The 20683-nt window shown below is 43.2% G+C and overlaps 1 protein-coding gene across 1 annotated transcript in view; it reads left to right on the top strand.

Moving 5' to 3' along the window:
- LOC129703922 (kinase non-catalytic C-lobe domain-containing protein 1) overlaps positions 1 to 20683 on the top strand; it is a 191076-nt gene that overhangs the window by 79579 nt on the left and 90814 nt on the right. Inside the window, 6 exon segments of the mRNA XM_055646635.1 lie at positions 306 to 1135; positions 1138 to 1464; positions 3558 to 3672; positions 12329 to 12400; positions 12511 to 12572; positions 12659 to 12817. Coding sequence (XP_055502610.1) covers positions 306 to 1135; positions 1138 to 1464; positions 3558 to 3672; positions 12329 to 12400; positions 12511 to 12572; positions 12659 to 12817 — 1565 coding nt within the window.

Genomic DNA, 20683 nt, shown 5'->3' with positions numbered 1-20683 from the left:
AGATACAAATTTTGCAGAGCATTAATAGGCAAAAACAATTTCCTACCGACAAAACAGTACCACATAAAAGACAAACATTTTTGTAAACAATGATTTCATTAGGTATGACAAATTGAAGTACTTGGGTTAAAATGCAAAAGCATCTTTATGGAAAACTATGTTTCATTCATTGGAAATAAATTGGTCATAATAGATGTATTCTTTATGGAATGTATCTTGTTAATCACATGTGTCTGTGTAGTTTCTCCTTAAATTAAACGGAACCTAGTATTTTATTAATATATGTTTTCAAAATCTTTTCATAGATGGAAGTGAAGAAACCTATAAAGAGAAAAAGCGGCAGGCAGGTGTAGGTCACGAACTACAAACAAGTGAACGTAATCCAGCGGATGGGTCTTCAAGTACCGAGGATCTGGCATGTGACTTAAGCATGCTTACCAGTGGTACCATTGAGCTTGTCTGCCAGGCTGAGAAGGATGCTCAGGATGTAGATCCAGATGATTCCACAACTGAAATCCTTGAGGTTCTGCAACAAGACTCAGAAGACACTACTAATGCAGCAGAGAAATGGGTGGGAAATGAGGGAGAGCTGTCCCTGGACCTTGCCGATGCCATTGCTGATGGGAAAACCAAAGGAGAACAGGCTGACAGCAATTTATCTCTTCCTTCAAAACGATCCTCAACCAGGAAGAGAATATTGCCTAAATTACCAACAGAAATGGCAGACAGTGCCCAGCAACAGCTTCATTCCAAGATGGACCTTGACGGCTCTTTCACGCCTATTCCTTCTCCAGTTTCACTTTCCAATATTGCAGCAGAATCTCTGTATTCTTTGGACATACTAAGTAGTAAAGACTGCTCTCAGAAGGCACAGTTTAGGACTCAGAATAATGATGTTTGTTTTCTCGCAAGGAATAGCCTTCCTTTCGGAAGGCTGTCTGCAAATAGTTCAAGTGAGCACATCCGCAAGGTCGCCAGTGTAGAAGCAATAAATAAGAATCTGTCCAGTATTCTTAACTCTACATTCGATGAAAGCTCAGAACAATTCGTAAAATATTCCTCTGTTATAGGGAAAAAGTCTTCCATTAAAAAGCTGAAATCTAAATTCTCACCAATATCAGTTCCTTCTTCAGACACACGCCAAGCCAACTGGGCCCTTTGCCACCGTGTGGAATCTTACTAGAATCAAATACCGCAGCAGGACACTGCAGTAACAATGTCCCAGCAACAAGAGGACATGTTTTTAACATGAGTAATCATATTTCAACTGCAGCAAGAACTTCTGGTAGTAATCACAGAAATGATTCCAAACAAAGCCATTCCCCTAGTGTAAATGATTTATCACAAAACAATGTTCTGCTGTTTAGAAATATCACACAACACTGTGAAGATGAAGACATTGAGCCACTGCCTCCCATCAGAGCTACTGATAATTGTCCTGCAGAATATCCGGGCGATCAGCAGGTATTTGTTATTCCTAAGCAGGTATTCCTAAGCATGTTTTTTTCTACAAAATAGAATTGTAGTATTTTAGTTGTTGAAATGTAGGAAGGATGTGCTTGCTCTGGAGAGGATCCAGAGAAGGTTTACAAGAATGATTCCATGAATAAGTGGATTAGCATATGATGAGCGTTTGACAGCACTGGGCCAGTACTCACTGGCGTTTAGAAGGCTGAGGGGGGACTTGGATCAATTACCTAGGTCAATGAGGCAGAGAAATGGCAAATGGAGTTCAATGCAAGCAAGCATGCACTTTGGGGGGGTTGAATGTAAGGGGAAAATATACAATTAATGGCTAGTCCCTTAACAACATTGATGTGTGGAGGGATCTTGGGTTCCAATTCCAATGCTCCCTGAAAGCAGCAACACAAGTGGATAGAGAAGGCATATGGTATGTTTTCCTTCGTTGGTGGGGCCATTGAGTATAAGAGTCAGAAACTCATGATCAGGGTCTTTGGTTAGGTCACATCTGGAGAATTGCATGTAGTTCTGGTCGCTCTATTACAAGAAGGCTTCACAAAGAGTGCAGATGAGGTTTACGAGAATGATGCCTGGGTTTGGGGATATTAGGCACAGGAAGAAGTTAGGCAGATTTGGAATGTTTTCTCTCAAAGACTGGAGCTTGAGTGAATAATTGATAGAAGTATATAAAACTACACAATATATAGGATGGGGTAAAAAGTCAGAACCTTTTTCCCCAAATGGAAAAATCAAATACTAGAGGGCTTAGCTTTGATGTGAGAGGGGCAATGTTTCAAGGGCAATGTGCTGCTGGGGGGGTGATGGTGGAAGTGGATACGATAATGGCATTTAGGAGACATTGGATAATCGCATGGATACGCAGGGAGTGGCGGGATATGGATTATGTGCAGGCAGATAAGAGTTGGTCTTGCCATCATGTTTGGCACGGACATTGTATGTCAATGTGCCTGTTCCCGTGCTGCATTGTTCTATGTTCTAAGTCCCACTGCGCCCTGTAGCCTACAACTTAACAACTTATTTTCTCACGTGCCATCATCTCCTCTGTGATTATTTTGCTACATGCCTATGCAAGAAGGTAATTTATCAGTGTACCTTAGAGGTGAAGGAAGAATGTATAGGATCCAGCAGAGACACCCAAAGAGAATGTGCAAACTCGGCACTGAGAGCACAAAGTCAGGATTGAACCTTGGATCTAGAAGCTGTGAAATGCCACCGTTAATGCTGTGCCATCTTGCTGCCCTCCAAATTTCTTGAGTTCTGTGCAATCCTACTCTTCCATATTAATTCACAAGCTCCCTTAAAGAAATAAAAATCAACCAGCCTCTCACTTCTAAGGAATAGTTTTAGTTGCATCCATCTTACCATGATTATTTTCTCCGGGCTGCAAGATCATCATCATATGTCGATAACAGCTTGATAGAAATTAGTGCCTGATTGTCATGATGAACAACATTAATAGGGGATGACTTTATGTTTGCTAAACTCTGCCTGTGTAATTTGCGTTTTCAAACTTACACTTAGCATTAATGTAGTCAATGGATAATAGGTGCAGGAGTAGGCCATTTGGCCCTTCGAGCCAGCACCGCCATTGAATGTGATCATGGTTGATCATCCCCAATCAGTACCCCATTCTTGCCTGCTCCCTATATCCTCTGACTCCGCTATCTTTAAACGCTCTATCAAGCTCTCTCTTGAAAGTATCCAGAGAACTATCCTTCACCACCCTCTGAATTCCACAGACTCACAACTCTCTGTGTGAAGAAGTGTTTTCTCATCTCCATTCTAAATGGCTTACCCCTTATTCTTAAACTGTGGCCCCTGGTTCTGGACTCCCCTAACATCGGGAACATGTTTACTGCCTCTAGCGTGTCCAAACCCTTAATAATCTTATATGTTTCAATAAGTTACCCTTTCATCCTTCTAAATTCCAGAGTACACAAGCCCAGCCGCTCCATTCTATCAACATATGACAGTCCCGCCATCCCGGGAATTAACCTGGTCATAGCAAGTAGATTGCAAATACACTGAGGTAAATATGTCCAGAGTGCTGACTCTATTTCTTTCTCTTAAAATAGTGCATTTCACTCAAGGAACTTCTCTCTGAGGATAATAAATCTCTGAGGGATCATGAACTGTGGGCTCTCTGCCATGAGTGTTTGATCAGTCTGAAGCACTGCAAAGATTATCCAGGTATTGTACAACCATTGTGATAAAGTTTCTCAAGAGTTGTTCTTTTGAATTGTGCATTTTTTTTCTTTTTGTGTTTACGTGACAGGAATAGCACAATTGATTTGGTGGTTTAATAGTAAGATTAAACGAGTACTTACCAGTACGAAGTTTGATCTGTATTTTATGAGGAGTTACGATGAGGGATTACGTGAAGAACCCACCCAGCGCGCAGGCGCGGCATACTTCCAAGCAGCGGTGTGGAATCACAGATAGACACTAGTTGAAGTAAAGATAGTGAAGACCAACGAGACATTAGTCCGAATTTGATCTATATAATGAGGGTGGGAGCGGAGGGCACGTAATCCCTCATCGTAACTCCTCATAAAATACAGATCAAACTTCATACTGGTAAGTACTCGTTTAATCTTACTATTTTACTTCGGAGTCACGTGAGTGACTACGTGAAGACTTCAAAGGTCTGTGATTTCAAACCGTGTAACAGTTATATCACTCACTGCCGAAAGATCATCGAGGGAGGAAGTGGTAGCTAGAGACCAACAAGTTTGTTTAGTTATAAAAGAAATGTTTATTAACTATAACAAAAAAACAAAATAGCTCCCATGGGCTTTAAATCATAACTTTGCGGTTTTTAAAATGGTATCCGCAAAGACGTCCTGTTCCATCAGCGGTTTCTTGTAAAATCGTTGGAATGTCGATTCCCTTGACCATCCCGCTGCTCTGAGGATGTGGTCTAGGGGAACCTGCATCCTATCCGCCGCTGAGGTGGACGCTGCCCTGGTTGAATGGGATTTAAAACATTTGTGTTAATCCCTGCCATGCTGAGGACCTGTTTCAACCATCTGGATAATGTTTGGGGCTGGTTACCCGTCCAAAAGGCTTTCTGTGGCTAACCCATAAGGCTTTCTCTCTCCCTCTAAGCGTTTGGGTTGTGTCTAGATAATGATGAAGGTGGGTCACCACACACAGCCTAGGTTCTGGAGGGTAAGCCCGGAAGATCAACGGGGAGTTTGATGTACCTGGTCTACTTTGTTTTACCAACCCCGGCATGGTGAAAGTAATGGTATCTGGGGTGGTCACCATGTAGTTCAGATTTAGCTGATGGAGCGACTGAACCCTTTGAGCTGAGACAAGCGCCATGAGCATGAGGGTTTTATAAGTGGCCTGTTCCAGGCTCAGGGATCCCACCAGAGGCCAACCTCGAAGGTGTGTCAGAACTACACTCACATCCCACATGTGAGTGTATCTAGGTGTAGGGGGTTTGGTATTAAAGATCCCCTTAAGGAGTCTGATGACTAGAGGGTGGGATCCCACACTATGCTGTTCTATCGGCATGAGGTATGCGGACAGTGCGCTCCGAGCCGTATTGATGGCACTGTAGCTCATCTTGAGATCATGGTGCAGGTGGGCCAGGAACTCCAGCACATCCGAGATCGAAGCCGTCTTGTAGGATGTCCCTGCGTCCAGACAGTACTGTTCCCATTTCCTGATGAAGGTCAGGTACTGTTTCTTGGTGGAAACTCGCAGGGATGCCGACATGGTGGTGATTGTTCTGTCTGATAACCCCAATCCCCGGTAAGGCCTGTTCAAAATCTGGAAACCAGGAGTTTCAATTTTTGGTGGCATGGATGGCTAATGCCAGTTACCGGGTGAGTCAATAATTGGGGGTGGTGTTGAAGGACCATTGGTGTCTCTACCACCATGTCGTGGAACATTGGGAACCATGGTTGGGTAGGCCAGTCGGGCACGACCAGAATGCCAGAGGCTGAGTCTGCCTGAATTTTCTGGAGTACCCGACTGATGAGGCAGAAGGGAGGGAAAGCATAGAAAAAGAAATTTCCCCAATCCAGCGTGAAGGCATCTACCGCTGCTGCCTCTGGGTCTGGTTCCCAAGCCACATACATGGGTAGTTGGTGATTTAACCTAGACGCAAACAAATCTATATCTGGCGTACCATATTGCTTGACAATTTTAGCAAATAATTTTGGGTCCAACATCCATTCGATGTTGTCGTTGAATTTTCGTGACCTGGTGTCCGCCACTAAATTTAGCTTGCCTGGTAAATAGGCAGCTGATAGCCAAATATGTCTCTCGACACACCATTGCCAGATTATAGCAGTTAATTTGTCGCATGATACTGATTTAATGCCACCCATGTGCTGGATATAAGATACTGCCGTAGTGTTGTCGATCATAATTCTAACATGCACGTGCCGCATACCAGATGCATATGCTTTTAGCCCATAAAAGGCGGCGAGCATTTCCAAAAAGTTAATGCCCAGTGATTGTAGTAGCGATGCCTCTGAGTTAGTCCATCTGCCACCTGTGTTGTCTATGGAGTTAGTAGCTCCCCAGCCTAAAGCACTGGCATCCGTTGCAATGGTTATGTTAGGATTGGTTACGGCGATAGGACTGTGACTGTGCCAAATATTGTCAACCCACCACTGAAGTTCTGATTTGGCTTCAGCGGGTAAATCCATTTTGCGATCATAATGCCCCCTATGAAGGCGTAATGCATGAGTCCTTGCTCTTTGTAGATTTTGATAATGCAAGGGCCCATGTTGGGCAGCCGGAAATGCTACTACTATAGAGCCAATAACTCTGGCTACATGCCGTATTCTAGGTTGCGGTGTAGCAATTAAATGGCTACAAGCTTCAATGAGTGAAACTGTTTTGTTTCTGGGCAGAGTGACAGTCATGTGAATCGTGTCAATAGTGAAGCCTAAGTAATCCATGTTAGTAGTAGTAGGCTCCAATATTGATTTATCTGGGTGAAGGATAAAACCCAAAGTTTCAAGGAGTTGTTTAGTGGCTAACACTCCTGCGACAGCTTGTTCCCGTGTTCTTCCTAATATGAGAACATCGTCCAGATAGGCCACTACTAAATGTTTTAGTTCTCTCAATTTCTTCATGGCCACTTTAAGAATTTTCGTGAATAGTCTGGGAGCTGTCGTTAAACCATTGGGCAAAGCTCGGTACTGCCATAGCTGGCCCCTCCAGATAAATTTCAGATATTTAAAGTAATCTTTATGAATGGGTACCAAATAGTAAGCATCTTTGATATCTATGCTTGCCATGTAGTATCCCTTGGAGATCAGTTGTCTGGCAGTGACAAATGTCTCCATTTTGAAATGTTGATACTCAACAGACTGATTGAGTGATGTCAGATCAATAATAATGCGACATCCACCATCTTTTTTGGTTTTGAGAAAAATATTTGATACAAATTCTTGCGGCTCGTGTGTGGTCATTTCTATGATGCCTTTAGCCACGAGCCGATCAAGTTCAGCTTGTCCTTCTACCTTCTCAACTGCCGAGGGAAGGAACACCCTTTGGGGCATGTGCTGAACTGGCGGTTCTACGCCTGGTTTGAACTCAATTTTGTATCCACTAATACTGTTGAGTATAAACTGATTGTTAGTAAGGGAGCACCAAACATGCTTGAAGAACCTCAAACGTCCCCCTGTTAATACTACACCCTTTGTCTGTGTATGTTGACAGGAACCAGACCCACCTACCTCCATGTTCACTTGTGGGGTCGTTTCCGGTGGGTCTGGCCCAAGGTTGTCCGTGTTGGTGCTGCGGTGGGGCGGCGCATCTTCCCACGGCTCCGCCCTGGGCCCCGCTCTAAAAAAGAGCACTGGGGGTAGTGGGAGGCGGTCACCAGGCTTTCACCAGCTCGGTATCTGCTGGTGGCTGCCGAGGCGTGCGGCCAACTGGGTGTCTTCACCCTGCTCGGTCCTGGCCCTGCCCTCATGAGGCCTACTGGTTTTGCCGCCTCTTCCAACTCCTTCAGCCTTTTGGCCAGATCCGCACCAAATAGCAGCGCCTGTCGTTCGGGCGCTGGGTTGTTGGACAGCCTGTTTATAGTTGCCGCCATTCTGGGTGGCAACACCATCCCAGTTGTTGGTGGTGCCGCATATCGGCCCACTACACCCAGTAGCTCTTCTTCCGGCACGCCCGGCATGCTGACGATATCCTCCGCCTGCCCTTGGGATAGGCCAGCCCAGTCCTGGCCTCCCTTACTGCCCTCGAACATAGAGGGTACAGAAGGGTGTGGAGAGGAGGAGGCCAAAGCCCGTCCTCCTGGGAGATGCCGCATCTCCTCATTTATCATACGCTCGAGGAGCTGCCTCATGCAGCTTATCCGAGCGTCTCCCCTTTTCGGTGGGGGAGAGTGTTCCCGTTCCTCCGATTCATCGGAGGACACCGGCCGGTCGGTTTTATGTGTCGCCTTCCTCCCTGTGCGGGGCGTTGAAATCTGCAGCACTGGGGGCGGCTCGGTGTCGGGTGAGCGGGAGCGTTGAAAAAGCTCCTCCGCTGCGAGAGGCTGCCGTCCCGCTATGGACCCGTCCTCGGGTGGAGTAGGGCAGGCAGTCCTCCTGGCTGGTCGCTTGCGAGAGGCCATTATTCTCTCTAGCGCGACTCTGTAACAAAAAAGGCACTTACCTGAGGTCTCGTCTTTATGCTGCAGCTGGAGAGCCTGGCTCCAGCTGCTGCCGCTGTTGCACTGCTGACGTAATGCCGCGCCTGCGCGCTGGGTGGGTTCTTCACGTAGTCCCTCACGTGACTCCGAAGTAAAATTATTGTTTATTGATAACTATTGCATGTTATAAGTAACTTTTTAAAATTCTGCTCTCTGTAATCCAAAATAGTTTAGTTTAGTTTAGAGATTCAGCACAGAAAGAAGCCCTTCAGCCCACCAAGTCCGCACCGACCAGTGATCCCTGCACATTAACGCTAGCATACACGCACTAGGGATAATTTTACATTTCTACCAAGCCAATGAACCTACAAACCTGTTTAAGAAAGAACTGCAGATGCTGGTAAAATCGAAGGTAGACACAAAATGCTGGAGTAACTCAGCGGGTGAGGCATCATCTATGGAGAGAAGGAATTGGCGACATTTCTGGTCGAAACCCTTATTCAGACTCTATGTCTTTGGAGTGTGGGAGAAAACTGAAGATCTTGGAGAAAACTTACGCGGTCACTGGGAGAACATACAAACTCCGTACAGACAAGCAAGAACCCATAGTCAGGATCGAACCCGGGTCTCTGGGGCTGTAAAGCAGTAGCTCTACTGCTACGCCACCGTGCTGCCCTCGGGTACTACAGTACATTTGCGTGTGCCATTGTTACATTAGGCGACCAGTAACCAGTAGGTGACTAGACTTAGTAACAGATATTATTGATATCGTTGGAAGTGACTTACTAACATATTGTACAAAGGTGAGCTACAAAGACTCCTAGAAGCTTGCTGCAGTTGAATGTTGTGCAATGTTAATCCTAGTGGTCAGACTAGAAAATCATTGGCCTATTAATTGTTCATCAATCTTAGTCAACACAGTTACTGTGAACGGGGAAGAAAATATCCCATCCTGATTATTGGCCAATAATCTGGTAAATTAGAGATGTGAGTCATCTAAATTTGGACAATCTGCTGAAATCCACAGGCATAAATATGAAGAAATGTTTCATTTTAAGATATCGGTAGTTACCTGTTATCTGCACAGTTTCTCCTCACAGTAAGTCAACACATTGGGAATAAAAGGTAAAAAACGAATGTAGATAGGAGAAGTTATTAATGACTGTAAAGTCCAAGGGGTGTTAGAAACTCAGGGCACAGCAACTGCCATCATTAAATGGAAACATTTTTTTTTCTTTAGTCTGATTTATTATCAAAATGAGATATGTACTTCTGAAAGTAGCAAATTCAAAGCTCGGCATCCACAATTATACACATATTCCATTTCAATAACTATTTTGAGCTTTAGCCTAACATAGCTGTTCACAGCCTCTTACCATTCTCTGAAGAACAAACATTATCTTAATTATTTAGGTACATTATTTCACTTACGAGATTGAAAAACATCCCATTTAATAATTCCCTTGCCATAATTCTTAACCTAACAGTATGTCTTTGTTTGATATCAAGCAGTTATGTAACAAAGCAGAGAAAGAATACAATTGTTCTCAAACAGCGTTCTGCTCACAGTTACAATTGTGCATTTTCCCTTCTCATTATTTGTCAATGAATTACAGTGCTGTTGTTATTGATAAATAATTTATATATGGTTTGGGGATTCATTTTACTGCCTGCATTTCCACTGTGGCATTTGAACTCCTCCATGAGTATCCAACTAGGTACAACCAAGTACCACCCTTGATAACACATGAAAGGGCACTGCCCTAGCTGGTGATGGTTATGTTGTGAAGACAGCAACATGAATGGTTGAGGTGATTCACCCCTTGATTTATCCCTCTCGCAATGAACAGAATTTTCTTCCTGTATGTAGAAACATAGAAACACAGGAAATAGGTGCAGGAGTAGGCCATTCGGCCCTTCAAGCCAGCACCGCCATTCAATATGATCATGTCTGATCATTCAAGCTGGAGCTAGATAGGACTCTTAAAGATAGTGGAGTCAGGGGATATGGGGAGAAGGCAGGAACAGGGTACTGATACGGGATAATCAGTCATGATCACATTGAATGGCGGCACTAGCTCGAAGGGCTGAATGGCCTACTCCTGCACCTATTGTCTAATGTTTAAAATTAGTATCCCGTTCCTGTTTTTTCCCCATATACCTTGATTCAGTTAGCCCTAAGAACTAAATCTAACTCTCTCTTGAAAGCATCCAGTGAATTGGCCTCCATTGTCTTCTGTGACAGATTATTCCACAGATTCACAACTCTCTGGGTGAAAAGGTTTATGCCTCATCTCAGTTCTAAATGGCCTACCCCTTATTCTTAAACCGTGACTCCTGGTTCTGGACATTTTTCCTGCATCTAGCCTGTCCAATCCCTAAATAATGTTTTATGTTTCTATAAGATCCCCTCTCAACCTTTTAAAATCTAGTGGATACAAGCCCAGCTGATACATTTTTTCAACATTCTTTCATCATGTGTGCTGCATTCATTGATCACTTTTTTTTAAATCATTTTGTGCATTGATTTATATTCTTGGGCTTTCCAGTCCCTATTGCCAGCTACATGTTTGAGAATGATAATATTCTTCCTCTGTTTTGTTGCTTATAACTGTTTATAATCAGGCAAAGACATATCTTTAGGTTAAGAATGATGGCAAGTGAATTATTATCATTCTCCTGTAATTATTTTTGTGTATTGATGTTTTTTCCTTTTGAGAACTACTTTCAAAAATAGAACTTTATTATAACCTTTGAAGTATTCTGCTCAGCTTCTTCACCTTTGTGTGTATCTTAAGGGCCTGTCCCACTTAGGCGATTTTTTAGGTTGCCCATATGGTCGCCGGGGTCTCGCCTGTATAGTCTTGAGTCGTCTCCTCAGTCGCCCAAAGAATCGTAGCGTCTTTCTGGTCACCGCTGGATTTTCAACATGTTGAAAGTTTTTCAGACAGTCAGTGACAGTGGGATTGACACCATTGAGCGTAGCTTGACTTCTCCTGACGAAGATGCTGTAGCAATTGTCGCCAAGTTAACGAAGGTTGCAGCAGGTGATGTAGGTTGTCGCCGGTGCTGACTGTTTTTTTTTGTTGTTAAAGTAATTATTCTATTTCATATTTTATGTCGAAGGGGGGAGTCCAGTCACCGGTTTTTCAGCGACCTGCTACGACTATGACAGTCACTGGCAGTCGACTAAAAATAGCCTAAATGGGACAAGCCCTTAACAGTTCCCTCTCTTTAAAGCCATGTTTGGTGCTGTAGAACACAACTGCCTCTCAGCTCCTTTCTATAATTGAGTCAAATTTCTAGATTTTTAAGGAACTTTTGGACAAAGGATTTTCCATTTGGGTTGGTATTTTCTGCTTGAAAAACATTTTCTGCTTAACATTGTTTTGTGACTTAAATATGAAGTTCTTTAGGAGTATGAAGACTCGTGTCTTTTTATAAAATACACATGAACATTGTTGTCTTGATCTCCTTCTCTGTCTAGTTTAGTTTATTTTAGAGATACAACGTGGAAATGTTGTATCTCTTCGGCCCACCGAGTCCGCTCCGACTAGCTATCCCCACACGCTAACACTACACAAACTAGGGATAATTTACAATTATACCAATTCAATGAACCTACAAACTTATACGTCTTTGGAGTGTGGGAGGAAACCGAAGATCTCGGCGAAAACCCACACAGGTCACAGGGAGAACATACAAACTCTGTACAGCCAACACCCTTAGCCAGGATTGAACCCGGGTCTCTGGCACTCTAAGGTAGTAGCTCAATCACTTTGCCACCGTGCCACCCACATTTGTTGTGCAGAGGAGAATGGAGGTCACATTTTGCTTTGTAATTAGTTCATTCTCTAACTTCCAACACTTTATTTCCCACAATACGTCTTTCTCATCATTAATTTTTCCTTTTTATATCAAATCATTCCTTTCGATCTTCATTCTTTTCTCTCTTCATCTATTAATTTGCTTGCCAAGGTGCTCCAGCATTTAAAATTCAATCACAATGATGTATTTGATATATTTATGGTAGCATAGATAAAACACACGTGCCATTTCAACTGCATACAGTAAGTAGACCTTTCACAAGCTCAATGGCAAGTGTGTACTCATGACTTTATTCCTATTGTGTAAAATGTCCAGTTAATGAATTAGGTTAGCCTTCTAAATTGGTCAACTGCTGGGAACAATTGTTGGTAACAGTTTGGTCATTTTTTTAAATATATTTTATAGAATACCTCTGTCTCGAGTCTGCATACATAGATCCCAGTGGAGAAGTCCTGTTTGTGTCATCAGTGAACAATGGTAAGGCTTTGTTTTGTATATTTTGAGTTCTGATAAAATAAATTAAATAATAGCAATTGTGAACAGCAACTGTGAACTTTGGTTTACTGATGTGCGTTCCTTTCCTTTAGGTAATCTGGATTCATTCTACCTAGCACCTGAATTTGTTAAGCAAGGAGTTATTACTGAAAAGGTTTGTTAATTAAATTGGGGATCTTTCACTGTTAAATCATGTGGGTATTGTGTAGATTTTATTGAATAGAAATATTTTCTCAACAGGTCTGTGTTTATGGAGTTGCGGCCATTTTGTGGACAGCAGCTAAATTCAATGCTCCATTGAATCAAAAGTTACCCTTGTCCAAAAATCTCAAGATGTTGCTGCTGGATATGGCAAAGAGAACATCCGCAGAAAGACCTTCAATTACTGAGGCACTCAAGGTACAACTCTCAGATCACTTACTCTGTTGATTGTTTTTTCTGTGAATAACATCAGTTATCTCTTAATTACTATATAAAATAGATTCCTCCAATACAGCAAGTATATGTTTTAAACAATTTCATTGTACTGTGTATTGTTGTGCATTGGTAATAAAATGTTTATTGTGGTTCTGCACCACCATCTATCTCCATTTGAAATTGTGATCTATCAGCACCAAATTAATAGAAATAGAAAATTACTCAGAGCTCCTGTTGATTTGGAAGCAACAGCAAGAAAGATAAGCAGGAGAAAACACTGATTGGCTCTAGCCCAAGTGGGAGGAGAGTTAGAAACGAGTCAGAGGGGGAAAACAGTTAAAAACTGAGGAATTTGGTTTGTAAATTGGCAAATTAGGCAATTTATCAGTCAATATAAGCAAGACGGCTCTTAAGAAGTGACAGTGAGGGAGCGGCCTTGTGAGGGAAGTGGCCCGTGAGAAAAGTGTGAGTCTTTGGCTCGAGAGTCTTTGGAGAGGAGGCTACACATAACGCTGGAGAGGGAGAGACGAAAGAAGGAGATGTCAGGCATGCTGATTCAATGCGATGCTTGCAGTATGTGGGAGGTCAAGGACACTGCTGGTGCCTCTGGCTGCTACAAATGTGAGAAGTGCATCCAGGTAGAGCTCCTGAAGGACCGTGTTGGGGAACTGGAGAAGCAAGTGGATGACCTCAGGTTCGTCTGAGAAACTGAGTTGTTCCTCGACAAGTCCTACAGTAAGATTGTTACACCTAAGGTACTGGAAGAGAGAAGGTGGATGACGGTGAGAAAGGGAGGGAAGCATGGAATGCAAATGTCCCCGGGTGTTGTACCTCTTGTGAACAGGTTCACCCACTTAGAAGCTGTTGGGACAGAAGACGTTATTACACTGAGTGGCGGACTGGCTTGCGAAGCAAATAGGGCTGTTGAGCCAAAACCAAAGAGGCCAACGTCAGGCAAGGCCATTGTAGTTGGAGACTCCATTGTGAGAGGTATGGACAGGGTTTTCTGCAGCAACAGATGGGATTCGAGAATGGTGTGCTGCCTTCCTGGTGCCAGGGTCCAGGATGTCATGGACAGAGTGCAGAAAATCCTCAAGGGCGAAGGTGAACAGCCAGAAGTGGTAGTGCATGTCGGCACAAATGATGTCGGAAAGAAGGGGATGAATATTCTGCAGCGTGACTTTAGAGAGCTCGGAAAAATGCTGAAAAGCAGGACCTCCAGGGTTGTTATCTCCGGTTTGCTTCCAGTTCCTCGTGCTGGCGAGAGCAGGAACAGGGAGATACGGGACCTGAATGTGTGGCTGAGGAACTGGTGCACGGGGCAGGGATTTAGATTCTTAGATCACTGGGATCTGTTTTGGGGTAAGGGGGAACTGTACAAATGGGACGGATTGCATCTTAACAGGTGGGGGACCAGCATTCTGGCAGGCAGGTTTGCCACTGTTACATGGGTGGTTTTAAACTGAATAAGGGGAGTGGGGTGTCAAATGGGATAGTTGTGGATGGAGTTAAAGGGAAAGGGTTTCTTAAATGTGTGAGCGTAGAGACAGAGGGGTGTAAAATGAGGGTAGAAGCAATAGGTAGCAAGGTGAAAAGTAAAAGTGGCAGGCAGACAAATCCAGGGCAAAAATCAAAAAGGGCCACTTTTCAACATAATTGTATAAGGGGTAAGAGTGTTGTAAAACCTGAAGGCTTTGTGTCTCAATGCAAGGAGCATTCGTAATAAGGTGGATGAGTTGAATGTGCAAATAGCTATTAATGACTATGATATAGTTGGATCACGGAGACATGGCTCCAGGGTGACCAAGGCTGGGAGCTGAACATCCAGGGATATTCAATATTCAGGAGGGATAGACAGAAAGGAAAAGGAGGTGAGGTAGCGTTGCTGGTTAGAGAGGAGATTAACGCAATAGAAAGGAAAGACATTAGCTTGGAGGATGTGGAATCGATATGGGTAGAGCTGCGAAACACTAAGGGGCAGAAAACGCTAGTGGGAGTTGTGTACAGGCCACCTAACAGTAGTAGTGGAGTTGGGGATGGCATCAAACAGGAAATGAGAAATGCGTGCAACAAAGGTAAAACAGTTATAATGGGTGACTTCAATCTACATATAGATTGGGTGAATCAAATTGGCAAGGGTGCTGAGGAAGAGGATTTCTTGGAATGTATGCGGGATAGTTTTCTAAACCAACATGTAGAGGAACCAACGAGAGATCAGGCTATTCTAGATTGGGTATTGAGTAATGAGGAAGGGTTAGTTAGCAGCCTTGTTGTGTGGCCCCTTGGGCAAGAGTGACCATAATATGGTTGAGTTCTTCATTAGGATGGAGAGTAACATTGTTAATTCAGAAACAAGGGTCCTGAACTTAAAGAAAGGTAACTTTGAGGGTATGAGACGTGAATTGGCCAAGATAGACTGACAATTGATTCTTAAAGGGTTGATGGTGGATATGCAATGGAAGGCATATAAAGACTGCATGGATGAACTACAACAATTGTTCATCCCAGTTTGGCAAAAGAAAAAATCAGGGAAGGTAGTGCATCCGTGGATAACAAGGAAAATCAGGGATAGTATCAAAACAAAAGATGAAGCATACAAATTAGCCAGAAAAAGCAGCCTACCAGAGGACTGGGAGAAATTCAGAGTGCAGCAGGGGACAAACGGCTCAATTAGGAAAGGGAAAATAGATTATGATAGAAAACTGGCAGGGAACATAAAAACTGACTGCAAAAGTTTTTTATAGATATGTGAAGAGAAAAAGATTAGTTAAAACAAATGTAGGTCCCTTGCAGTCAGAAACAGGTGAATTGATCATGGGGAACAAAGACATGGCAGACCAATTGAATAACTACTTTGGTTCTGTCTTAAATAAGGAAGACATAAATAATCTGCCAGAAATAGCAGGGGACCGGGGGTCAAATGAGATGGAGGAACTGAGTGAAATCCAGGTTAGCCGGGAAGTGGTATTAGTTATATTAAATAGATTAAAGGCCAATAAATCCCCACGGCCAGATAGGCTGCATCCCAGAGTACTTAAGGAAGTAACCGCAGAAATAGTGGATGCATTAATGATAATTTTTTTTTTAACTCTTTAGATTCTGGAGTAGTTCCTGAGGATTGGAGGGTAGCTAATGTAACCTCACTTTTTAAAAAGGGAGGGAGCGAGAAAACTGGGGAATTACAGACCAGTTAGCCTAACATCGGTAGTGGGGAAACTGCTAGAGTCAGTTATTAAAGATGGGATAGCAGCACACTTGGAAAGTGGTGAAATCATAGGACAAAGTCAGCATGGATTTATGAAAGGTAAATCATGTCTGACGAATCTTATAGAATTTTTCGAGGATGTAACTAGTAGTGTGGATAAGGGAGAACAAGTGGATGTGTTATATCTGGATTTTCAGAAGGCTTTCGACAAGGTCCCACATAAGAGATTAGTATACAAACTTAAAGCACATGGCATTGGGGGGTCAGTATTGATGTGAATAGAGAATTGGCTGGCAGGAAGCAAAGAGTAGGAGTAAACAGGTCCTTTTCACAATGGCAGGCAGTGACTAGTGGGGTACCGCAAGGCTCAGTACTGGGACCCCAGCTATTTACAATATATATTATTGATTTGGACGAGTGAATTGAATGCAACATCTCCAAGTTTGCGGATGACACGAAGCTGGGGGGCAACGTTAGCTGTGAGGAGGATGCTAGGAGGCTGCAAGTTGACTTGGATAGGCTGGGTGAGTGGGCAAATGCATGGCAGATGCAGTATAATGTGGATAAATGTGAGGTTATCCACTTTGGTGGCAAAAACAGGAAAGTAGATTATTATCTGAAAGGTGGCCAATTAGGAAAGGGGGAGATGCAGCGAGACCTGGGTGTCATGGTACACCAGTCATTGAAAGAAGGCATGCAGGTGCAGCAGGCAGTGAAGAAAGCGAATGGTATGTTAGCATTCATAGCAAAATGATTTGAGTATAGGAGCAGGGAGGTTCTTCTGCAGTTGGACAGGGTCTTGGTGAGACCACACCTGGAGTATTGCGTACAGTTTTGGTCTCCTAATCTGAGAAAAGACATTCTTGCCATAGAGGGAGTGCAGAGAAGGTTCACCAGACTGATTCCTGAGATGTCAGGACTTTCATATGAAGAAAGGCTGGATAGACTCAGCTTGTACTCGCTAGAATTTAGAAGATTGAGGGGGATCTTATAGAAACTTACAAAATTCTTAAGGGGTTGGACAGGCTAGATGCAGGAAGATTGTTCCCGGTGTTGGGGAAGTCTAGAACAAGGGGTCACAGTTTAAGGATAAGGGGAAATCTTTTAGGACTGAGATGAGAAAAACATTTTTCACACAGAGAGTGGCGAATCTCTGGAATTCTCTGCCACAGAAGGTAGTTGAGGCCAGTTCATTGGCTATATTTAAGAGGGAGTTAGATGTGGCCCTTGTGGCTAAAGGGATCAGGGGGTATGGAGAGAAGGTAGGTACAGGACACTGAGTTGGATGATCAGCCATGATCATATTGCATGGCCTACTCCTGCACCTAATTTCTATGTTTCCAAACCAAGCATTTAAAATTTAGGGACAATCAAGAATAATCCATTAATGAATAATGCATATCATTTTTGATGTGCATAATATATTCACTTAATACAAGATCACTATGACCTTATGTGAAGGAAAGACCTGCAGATGCTGGTATGAATTGAAGATAGACACAAAATGTTGGAGTAACTCAGCGGAAAAGGCATCATCTCTGGAGAAAAGGAATGGGTGATGTTTCGGGTGGAGACCCTTCTTCAGACTGATCACTGGAGTCAAAGATTCATAGAGTGATACAACATGTCCTTCAGCCCAACTTGCCCACAGCAGCCAACATGTCCCAGCTACACTAGTCCCATCTGCCTGTATTTGGTCCATATCCCTCCAAACATGTCCTGTCTATGTACCTGTCCATAACTGTTTCTTAAAAATGTTAGGATGGTCACAGCCTCAACTACCTCATCTGGCAGCTTGTTCCATGCACCCTCCACTCTTTTTGTGAAAACGTTACCCCTCAGATTCCTATTAAATCTTTTCCCCTTCACCTTGAACCTATGTCCTCTGGTCCTTGAATCCTCTATTCTGTGCAAGAGATTCTGTGCATCTGCCCTATCTATTCCCCTCATGATTTTATACACATCTATAACATCAGCCCTCATCCTCCTGTGCTTTAATGAATAGAGACCCAGCCTATTCAACCACTCCCTATAGCTAGCCCTCTAGTCTAGTCCCAGCAACATCCTTGTAAAGCTTCGCTGAACCCTTTCAAGCTTGACAATATTTCCTATAATAGAACGGAACACAATACACTAAATGCATTCTCACCAACGTCTTATACAACTGCAACATGACTTCCTAACTTCTATGACCTTATATTATTGATTAATAAAAAAATCAGTAAAGTATTAGCCATTATTACATATAGGTACAATATAGTTGAAGATGTTGGGGGAGTCCAGAACCAGGGGCCACAGTTTAAGGATAAGGGTTAAGCCATTTGGAACGGAGGTGAGGAAAAACGTTTTCACACAGAGTTGTGAGTCTGTGGAACTCTCTCCCTCAGAGGGTGGTGGAGGCTGGTTCTCTGGATGCTTTCAAGAGAGAGCTAGACAGAGCTCTTAAAGATAGCATAGTCAAGGGATATGGGGAGAAGGCAGGATCGGGGTACTGATTGTGGATGATCAGCCATGATCACATTGAATGGCAGTGCTGGCTCAAAGGGCCGAATGGCCTACTCCTGCATCTATTGTCTATTGTGTAAGATAAATTTATTTTCCGGTAGGTTGAAAATTTGAGATATTTTACAGCCATTGCTTAGCAGGTGCAGCATCTCACCAAATTAACAGGTTTTCAGACTGCCAATAAATGAGTTATTAAATATTATCCTGGTCGAGTGGCATAAGACCATAATTTAAAGGATCCAAATGAGAAAGAGCTCTTTGAACCTTAGCTGTCCAGCCTATTTTTGTGCTATTCCAAAAAGAAAAAAACTATTTATAGCACAGATTTTGATTTGTATTTATATGTTCAGTTTAGTTTATTGTCACGTGCATGGAGGTACAGGGAAAAGCTTTGTTGCGTGCTAACCAGTCAACGGAAAGACAATACATGATTCCAATCGAGCCATCCATAGTGTACAAATGCATGATAAAGGGAATAATGTGAATAATGTTTCGTGCAAGATAAAGTCCAGTAAAGACAAATCAAAGATTGTCTGAGGTAGACAAAATGTTGGAAAAACTCAGCGGGTGAGACAGCATCGAAGGAGTGAAGGAATGGGTGACGTTTCAAGTCGATACCCTTACTCAGACTTCTTCAAACATTACCCATTCCTTCGCTCCATAGATGCTGCCTCACCCGCTGAGTTTTTGTCTACTTTTGATTTTTTCCAGCATCTGCAGTTCTTTCTTAAAGATAGTCTGAGGGTCACCAATGAGGAAGATAGTAGCTCAGGATTGTTCTCTCGTTGTTGGTAGGATGGTTCAGTTGCCTGATAACAGTTGAGATGAAACTGTCCCTGAATCTGGAGATGTGCGTTTCTACGCTTCTATACCTCTTGCCTGTGAGTGTGAGTGGCTGGGGTGCGACACTTCTTTGATTATCCTGCTGGCCTTGCCGAGGCAGTGTGAGGTGTAAATTGAGTCAGTGGAAGGGTTTGTGTGATGGTCATGGCTGCGTCCACAATTCTCTGCAATTTCTTGCAGTCTTGGATGGGGGGGAGCTGTTCACAAACCAAGCTGTGATGCACTCTGATAAAATGCTTTCTAAGACGTAGCAGTAGAAGTTGGTGAGAGTTGTTGGGGACATGCCAAACTTCCTAAGTTTCTAAGGAAGTAGAGGCATTGATGTGCTTTCTTGGTCGTTGCTTCAATATGGGTGGTCCAGGAGAGGTTGCAGGTGATATTTACTCCTATGAATATGAAGCTTTCACCCGTCAATGCAAACCGGCGTATGTGTATCACTTTACTTCCTGAAAGCGATCACTATCTCCTTTGTCTTGCTGACATTGAACGAAAGGTTGTTGACTCAACACCATAACATGAGGTTCTCAATCTCCTTCCTGCACTCTGACTCATCATTATTTGATATCCGGCCCATAATAGTGGTGTCATCTGCGAATTTGTAAATTGAATTAAATTCGTACATGGCTGCACTGTGGTGGATGTACGAAGGAGTAAAGAAGGGGGAGGAGAACGCATCCTTGCGGCATGCCAGTGTTGAGGATTATCGTAGAGGATGATTTGTTCTGATTATGGTCTGTTGGTCATGAAGTCGATGATCCTGTTGCAGAGGGGAGTGCTGACTCCAAGTTCAGCGAGTTTGGTGATGGATTTGGTTGGGATAATGGTGCTAAAAGCAGAGCTGTAGTCTATGAATAGGCTATTGTCTAAGAAGATCCAAGATGGCGCCCAAACCACACGACCCTTTATATGTAGGAAGGAACTGCAGACGCTAGTTTAAACCGAAGATGGATACAAAAAGGTGGAGTAAATGTGCTAGAAACAGGAATGGATCTGCAATCATGCATTTTATGCCCCTGTCCCACTTGGGAAACCTGAAAGGAAACCTCTGGAGACTTTGTGCTCCACCCAAGGTTTCCATGCGGTTCCCAGAGGTTTTTGTCAGTCTCCCTACCTGCTTCCACCACCTGCAACCTCCGGGAACCACCTACAACCTTCGGGTTGTAGCTATGCTAGCTTGGGGTTGTGCATTTATTGAGTGTGGAATATTCTTATTTTCATACAAAAAAATTAGTCTTGATGTCTTGCTCTCTGACTTTACATGTAGCTCTTTCAATTAACTTACAGAGAATAGCCTG

Source organism: Leucoraja erinacea, chromosome 15 (assembly GCF_028641065.1).
Source record: "Leucoraja erinacea ecotype New England chromosome 15, Leri_hhj_1, whole genome shotgun sequence".
Taxonomy (NCBI): domain Eukaryota; kingdom Metazoa; phylum Chordata; class Chondrichthyes; order Rajiformes; family Rajidae; genus Leucoraja; species Leucoraja erinaceus.
Note: the sequence above shows the minus strand (reverse complement) of the source record. Positions and strands in the feature narration are given on the sequence as shown.